The sequence below is a fragment of the Chaetura pelagica genome, unplaced genomic scaffold, assembly GCF_000747805.2.
Source record: "Chaetura pelagica isolate M959 unplaced genomic scaffold, ChaPel_1.0 scaffold37, whole genome shotgun sequence".
Classification (NCBI taxonomy): domain Eukaryota; kingdom Metazoa; phylum Chordata; class Aves; order Apodiformes; family Apodidae; genus Chaetura; species Chaetura pelagica.
Window position 1 is genome coordinate 756,492 of NW_009954567.1, and position 8,109 is coordinate 764,600.

Below are 8,109 nucleotides of genomic sequence, written 5' to 3' on the forward strand. Positions count from 1 at the left end.
AAACATGAAAAAAGGACAGTAAACTTTTTTTTTCCACTGAGTGATTTGTAACCATTACATGCTGATGTACCTTCAGAAACCAAAAGTGACAGGCAAATATCTTTAAAACACAGAACAACAAAATGAAGACAGGTAAGACACCAGACTTGGTGGCTCTGAAGTTCAGAGTGGCTTTCACAACTGCATCAGCAAAACACCACTTGAGGTGCCAGGCTCAGACCAGAGATCCTCACTTAGCTCATTCTTCTCTCATGCACACCTTCCATCTTCTCATTTCAGCAAAGCTAACTGCCAATTAGCTAGCAGCAATAAAAATAGGAACTTATTTTCCATCATCACCCATGCCTTCCATTAACAACAAAAAACTCTTCACCTGTGTCAGCCTATAAACACGTTTTCCTCTGCCCTACATGCTGGAGCTTTACAAAGCTGCTCCCCAAGCTTTGCTGACCAAAGGCAGAACAAAACCTGTAAAAATGGGGTGGCTTCTGCCATATTGTGTGTCCCCCCGTTCTACCTAAAGCTCTGGCCCCGAACTGCTGCTGCAGGTCTGCCTGGCAGCAGCGGTGCGGGCTGAACAGCTCTGCCAGGGACACCGGCGGGGCACACCCGCAGGACACACCCCTCTCAAGACACTGTGCAAACACTGAAGTATCCTATGCAGGTCACTTAAAACAGAGCAATCCGCTCCCTAGGTGATAGGAAAACGTTTTATTTCCGCCCCCCTCCTGACAGAGATGTCTGTACGTCACACAAGAGCTCCGAAGCCCAGCAGAGGCGCTGCGGATCCAACAGCCGCTTCTGCAGCGCTCACGGAATGAGCTGCTGGCTCTTCCCGTGCGAGCTCCGAGTCTCGTGTTTCAGCTCCTCCTCCGCATTCCAGGCCTGCCTAGGCTCCTTTCCCAAGATTTCGAAAATGGAGCCTCTCACAGCTACTTATCCTCTGAAATACTCAGTGCCCAAAGCCAGGGTCTTCGTTGTCTTCCTGTCGATGCTTTTGTGCACCGCCATCCTCTGCCTGCTGCAACTCAGATTTTTTAAACATAAATTCAAAGATTTTTATTCTTTTGAAGTCAAGGATTCACGAGGAAGGACCGTTTCCTTGGAGAAGTACAGAGGGAAAGTAAGTTACCATCCATTTTATCTTTGTCTCAAATCTTTACTGAAAAACGGGTGTCCCTTGTAGGTAAACCAAAAAAATTGTTACGGGAATTTTCAGTAGAGATTTGTGCTAATTCCTGTTTTTCAAATAGTAAGCCGGAGAGAAATTTACTTTTTCTAGGCCTGCTTCAGAAATTAAATACTAGATCTAATAAATCAAGAAACATGTTTTTTTCATTTTCTTCGTTTTAAATCAGTACAGCCTAACAGTACAATCTGTGCATTTTAATCTGACTTGTGAATCGTAGCATCTTGTGTTGGATTTCTGGAAGCTGATCTAGTAAATATTATTTTAGAGCCTGTCCTCAATACCTGCTTTTTTACATGCTTATTTTTAAACAAAGCTGTAAGCTTAAGTTTATCCATTTATTTTATTTGTGAAACAGGTTGTCTGAAAGTAATTGTCTTAAGCTACTATCGTCCATATCTGTTTAAGAAAATATATAATCAGATCAAGTTTAGCCTTCAGGCAGGAATAATTGTGGTAGTGGGAGATGCCATTTTAGGACTTAATTGTAATCTCTATGCCACCTCGAGTATTTTTTCTTACTATTATAACTTTATTTTTCTGAAGGCAACTTTGGTTGTAAACGTGGCCAGTTACTGCCAACATACAGACAAAAATTACATCGCACTGCAGGAACTACACAGAGAGTTTGGTCCCTCCCACTTCACTGTGCTGGCTTTTCCTTGCAACCAGTTTGGAGAATCAGAGCCTAGTTCAAGCCAGGAAATAGAATCTTTTGCCAGAGGAAACTATGGAGTAACCTTCCCTGTTTTCCACAAAATCAAGATTCTAGGATCAGAAGCAGAGCCTGCCTTTAAATTTCTAATAGGTAACTGTTTTCTTTTATATATCAAGCAGTCTGTAACTATAGTATTCTCCCTAAATTCTAGTCTGAGTTTGTTTGTTAGGAAATGTTATGGTCTTCATAGTCTGTGGAGAAGAACAGGCATTAAGCATACAATTAATCTTGTTTCAATGTGGATATAAAAAATACGGTCTGAAGAGCTGTATCCTGAAAGCACTGATTTCTTACCATTGTTTATAAAAGCAGCCTCCTGTGACCAATCCAGCTAGAAGCATCCATTTCATGGGTGTATAAACTTAAGTGCAGACTCTCACCTACAAAATCCCACTTAAAATTATGTGACTTTTCTTGAAAATCATCTTTTCTTACAGACAAAAATGTAACTATGTGAGATCTTAAAAATACTGGAAGATTGTTCATAAACATATGCAGATAAGAAGATTCCTGTGTTAGCAGTCATATTCTATCTTGATATAAACTATATTGTAAAGCAGAATGATACATAATGTAGTTGTATATAAACACTCCTTTGCATTAATTTGTCCTGTTAACTTCAGGGCCTGGCGTGCAAAACCAACTCACACAAATACTCTGTTGACAGTAGGCATTTACTGACTTAAGAACCTCATACTGTCACAAGCAAACTGAAACTCTTCTTCAGATGACCAAAGAGCCAACAGATCCAAAGCAAATTTAAAAGCTTCTCTGAATTTTCCTGAGCTTTGGCCAGGTCTTTGACCCATACTAAACACGATAAATGAAAGAAAAGATTATTAGAACATAACCCTTCTCTATCATTTCTTTTTAACTAGAAAATGAGGTAAGAGAAGGCCCAAGCCTGAATTCCATCTCCATGCCCCAAGACAGGGTCACATTCACCCAAATCAGTACTGTACAGCCTTTTTCAGACTGTTAACAGTGTGAGATTCCAAAACCTCCTGGTCTATTCCAGTTCTTCACAATGCCTTGTTAGAAAGCTTTTCAAACACCTAAATTAAATCTTTCTTACAGTACTTGTTTGTTGCAGTATTGTCTGTGATACCTCTAATATACATGAAAATAATTATTATTTAGGAGTCATTTAAGTGGTCACCATTGTCACTGTAACTGTGTTTCTTCCTACCTCCCCTTAGGCATGTCACCAAAGGCCTCAGGTAAAGCCTCGCTGCTCTGAGTTGCCTGATGTCCAGTGGAATTACTGAATGCACTCTGGAGGTGCCTCTCAGTTCAGAAGTTATAGATGGAAATTGAGCACATAGGTACCAGCAGGGTGGTATGAATCCGGATTCCAAATAGCAGTGCAAATTAATACCTATACAGAAACAGAATAGCTATATTCATTTGGTTCTTATGTAAACTCATGTTCACCCAGAAGCAGGAGAAAGATCCTCTGGTACCTAAATATTTTTAAATAAGTATTTTTAAAAAATAAAAATTATTTAAATGTAAATAATTTTTAAATTATTTAAATAATTATTAAATAATTGTTATTTTTCTGCACTCTGCTGCTTCACATGAAATTACTGTGCAGCTTCAATTACAGAAGGACCTGTTTGCTTCATGTAGACAATCAAAGGTTGAACATCTTCAACTCCCTTTTGACTGTGTCTGCTAGGTAGAATTTGTCCAGCAGTTAGTCTAGTGCAAAAAGAATCCATCAGCAGTACAAATATGGTGTCAAAGCCTTTACACAACTGTTTCCTGTTGCTTTTATAACAGTAGGGCATTTTCTTGGGCCAGCATAAGGTTTGTGGCCTCATGTTTCCTCAAATAATGTCCAGCTTCCTATGTCTTTGTACTTTGTACAAGCTATTCATATGTATCGATGAGCACTAGAATAATATTGAGCTGGGACTATACTACTTCATGGCTGACCCTCCACACAACACCTCAGCAAAGATTTAATTACTAGCTGGGTCAGAGTCTCCACAACTTGAGCTTTACCATTCCCATTTCCTTGCTGTGGTGTCCCCTTACAGCATGGCATTACAAATGCAGTCCAGTGGCAAAATTAAACCCATTGCTTCCAAAAAGCAGTGTAGGGCTAAGTACTTTTCCCCACTAGACACTTGTTACCCAGTCAAAATCTTCTGGAGTTTTCTTCTAGTTCTCTCAAAAAGCTGTTTCCCTCTTAACCTGTTAGACTCTCCAAGGACAAAGCCAGAGTCAAGAAGCTGCTTCTCCCTCCTCTAGTAGCCACACAGTTTCCTGATAGCCACTTGATTATGGAAGTTACCTTGCCAGGTATTCCTGATGGCAAAGATAATGGCAAGGTTTTGCCTGTGGGATGAAAGGAGCCGAATTAAGCCATGACCAGTATGACTTCCCGCCCCCATTTCACTTCCCTTCAACTGACATCATAAAATCTTGGATTCCCCAAATGAGTATGTTGCTCTCAGATCCATCTTCATAGAAAGCAGAATACACTAAAAGTAGGAACCCTTAAACAGTTTCACAAGAAGGGAAGAGCATAATCCACTTTCCACTTTTCAGATCATTAACACCAACCAGTAAATCTATCCCCAGACTACTAGCAAAGAACAAAGTGGGATTACTTGAACAGAAATAGTTGAAGAATCACTGCAAGTGAATGAAACAATGACAGGTGTAACTCACTAAAATGATCTGATGCCATTTTTACAGATTCTTCAAAGAAAGAGCCTCGATGGAATTTCTGGAAGTACCTTGTCAACCCTGAGGGTAAAGTTGTGAAATTCTGGAGACCAGAAGAGCCCATAGAAAGTATCAGGCCAGAAGTAGCATCATTAATCAGGCAGATTATAATGAAAAAAAGAGAAGACCTCTGAAAAAGACCACTCACACTGTGAATCTGTTCAACAGTGTGAGCACAGCCTTACTACATTCCTGGGAAATGCTGCTAGAAGCTAAACCATCAGGAGATTTTACTTCTATTTGGTGCTTGTATTTTCAGCTACACTATGTCTGTTAAATTTGGACTGGCTCCTGCACAGGCCTTGAGAACCACTGAGGTTACTGAGAATGGCAAGGTGCTCAATACCTTGCATGGACAAACCTTCAATTTCTGTAAAGTTTCTGAATGTTTCTTTAAATTGCTTACAATAGCTAATTACAATTATGACAAGCAGGGAGATAGTTGAAGATAATTTTTTGATAAATTACTCAGTATTTGCACAAATGAGTTTGTTTCCCATCTACCAGTAACACATACAATGGGATATTTCCTTAGCGCAGAATTGCCCTGAAAGACATGGGGCCCAGAAACATCATGCCAGGCATTTTACAGACAAATGCAACTGAAGATACCAGCTTTGCAATGTGTTCCAAGGGAAGATTACTGAATTGTGAAGCTGTCGACTTAGTTGTAAAAAACTGTACATAGGAAATAAAATTATTAGAAGAAAAAAAAACTGCTATAATGTTTCCTTGCCTGCTGTGTATTTTGATTAATTTTACATTTCACTTTTACAGCAACAAGTTTAACCTCTTTAGCTCTCTGCATACATTTGCACTGCAGCACAGCTGCGAGCTCATCTCCTGCTGGATTCTGAGCCTTCTGACCTGGACAAAGGCAGGGCCTGTGTGAATATACATGGTTACTTACAGCAGGATTTGAGGGACAACAAAAATCAACAGCCTGGCATTCTAACTAACATATTTCTGAGACAGTCCAAGACAATGCTCCCTAGCCATCTACCTTGCATCTCTGGAATAAAACAACAGTTTTCAAGTAGAGGTAGAAGGGGGTGAAGGTTCATGCCTCGAGCCCCATTTTTATTTCCCAGTCTCCCCAGTCCTGCATTTAACTGAAAAACCACTTTCAGTTCTGGCCCACTGCTCTACTGCAAACTGCCAGGTGTGTTGGTTTATCTGTTTGATGAAGGGAGATGGTAAAGTGGAATAAAGAACTTCATTCCAGCTGTCCAAGTCTTAATGGAGGGCTGAGAGAACAGAAATGACAGAAAACAGCATCTCAGAAGCGTTTTCTATAGGAAAAAGGACTGGAAGCATTAGTGCTTTCCTGTTGTAAGACTAGCAGTAATTCAAACTACCTGCAGTGCTTCTAAACATTTTCCAGTAATGGTAGCCACTTAACTGTATTAAAAGGTGGGACAGTAAAATGGCAATTTTTAAAAAAAGTATTTCTTTATTAATCTATGGAATTAAGTATGAATTTCATGGAAAACCCCTGAAGGATAAAGACATAGAAAGATTGTAAAAGATTGAGTAATTATAATGATGTGAAGGATTAAACGAAGTCACCCTCTATAATTATGGCCATCATTTTGGAAGGGAAGTCAAACCTTACACATGAGAATTTCAGCCACTCTAACATTCAGAGATCAATTAAGGCCTATGTAAAGGTCTAGTTAGCCCAAATGTGTCTACTGCTGGTGTTTCAGACCAGCCTCTGAGCTGTTTGCCATTAGCCCACAAGATTCTACATCTAGTCCATCAAGTCAGTTCCTGTTCTTATGCTGAGGTCCTGTGTTTTACTCCAGTCTGCCTATAGATGTACAGTTCCAGCCTTGAAAATACTTAGTAGAACATGTCAGGTGATTTTTCTTATGTGTTCCTGTTACTTTGATAGAGGGGGAAGGGATTTTAGATATGGATCCTCTACTTTAGTGGGAGCAGTTGAGATTCCATACAAGCGGCAAGACACAATGTTTTTCCCATAAATGTTGGATGATACCTTGACTTGAAACTGTACATGACTAAAACATGCATGTCCATTCATGTGCACCACTATAGCTCCCTGATTTTGGTATCTCTGAATAAAAAAGTGTAGGTATAAAGAAATGTTGGGTGCTGTTAGTGGAACACCTGAAATAAATCTATTTTAGTCCTGATACTGCCTGAGAATTACTCGGCATATGGGAAATTTCACTCAAGTTCCTTAAATACCCTGTGAATGAAAAACTGTGCAGTATCACCTTCTAGTTTGGAAGGGATCACAAGGGAAGGCAATGTGCACACGTTGCTTCTGATACACTCACTGAAGCTCATCTTCTGTTTACAGGATATACGGTAATCTTCAATAACTCAATGCCAGCGCTAAGATAAATATCTTTCCTGGTATTCAGAACTAGCATAGGATATTAGTAAATGCCTGGATAGAAAGATTTAACTCATTGCTTCCTGCATTACTTTTGTTTCAGATGCCTAGAAAAAGAAAGTTTTGCCTGAGAAAATAGTAATTGAATTTCTTTCTTCACTGTTTGGTCACACTCCTCTACAACCATCTTCTGTGGAAATTTAAATATAGGTACCATTCAGTCCTGAATCTGCACAGAGTTTAAGTTTTTCAAAGTTTATTGTCAATAAACCTTCCTCCAAAAACTCAGTATATTTGTATTACTTATTGTTCAGGAGACGGGCTCTTCTGATGTAGTATTTAGGGCAGATCATTAATAAATTAATCACTTCTCTCTTAAAACCAAGTTACCAGCTATCCAGGGTAAAAATAAAGCATCTTTAACTGCTAAATCTACACAGACTTGAAAAGATAAATAAATACAATTTAAGTTATTACACTGTTATACAAGTATACATTTATCTATAGTCAAAAGCCAACAAAGTAATAATATGTTTGTATAAATATCTACTTACTTTGTGTACTATATAGCATATAAAAATACTAAACTACAAACACTACAGATTAAAACCTATTTAATGGATTCTTAAGTAATTCCACCAATTTAAGACAAAACTTGCCTTTTAAGAAGTTTAACAGAGTTCAGTCCATGAAAGTTAGTGTTTCTTCAGTTCCATTTGAACATAACCTACTGCATCTTCATCCTAGCACTTCATTCCTATCCATGCTTCCCTCATTTCCTTAAGTCTGACATACCCTTGTTATCTCCAACAGATAGTAGTTAACTCTCAGCTCTGCTTTCCAAAAATCTGCCTGAGAGTGCAAATATTCTAAACCCATTTCAGTCATTGGTTGGACATGTCCCTGTTAATTTGAGTATTATCAGAAAATACTTGTTTGCTGAGCCAACACATCAGTGCTGCAGCAAATGTTTAGTGATGTAAAAGAAACATATTCACAAGACCCAAACCCAGAACGTTTGCTTAATACTTCCATAATTTAGGAAATTATTTAGAAACCAGTCAGGATTAGCTGCCTAAGCGTGTCAAACACAGTACA

At 38.9% G+C, this 8,109-nt stretch overlaps 1 protein-coding gene across 1 annotated transcript; it reads left to right on the forward strand.

The window, feature by feature from the left end:
* Positions 1 to 914: 914 nt before the first annotated feature.
* GPX8 (glutathione peroxidase 8 (putative)) lies at positions 915 to 4,966 on the forward strand. The gene is made up of 3 exons (XM_010005341.1): positions 915 to 1,123; positions 1,736 to 1,997; positions 4,617 to 4,966. Exons 1-3 carry the CDS (start codon positions 917 to 919, stop codon positions 4,778 to 4,780), a joined length of 633 nt encoding a protein of 210 aa, XP_010003643.1. The 5' UTR covers positions 915 to 916; the 3' UTR covers positions 4,781 to 4,966.
* Positions 4,967 to 8,109: the final 3,143 nt, after the last annotated feature.

Coding starts and splice junctions, on each gene's coding strand:
- GPX8 (XM_010005341.1), top strand. CDS start 917: ATGGAGCCTCTCACAGCTACTTATCCTCTGAAATACTCAGTGCCCAAA. Junction 1,124..1,735: donor TGGAGAAGTACAGAGGGAAA/GTAAGTTACCAT, acceptor ATTTTTCTGAAG/GCAACTTTGGTTGTAAACGT. Junction 1,998..4,616: donor TGCCTTTAAATTTCTAATAG/GTAACTGTTTTC, acceptor CCATTTTTACAG/ATTCTTCAAAGAAAGAGCCT.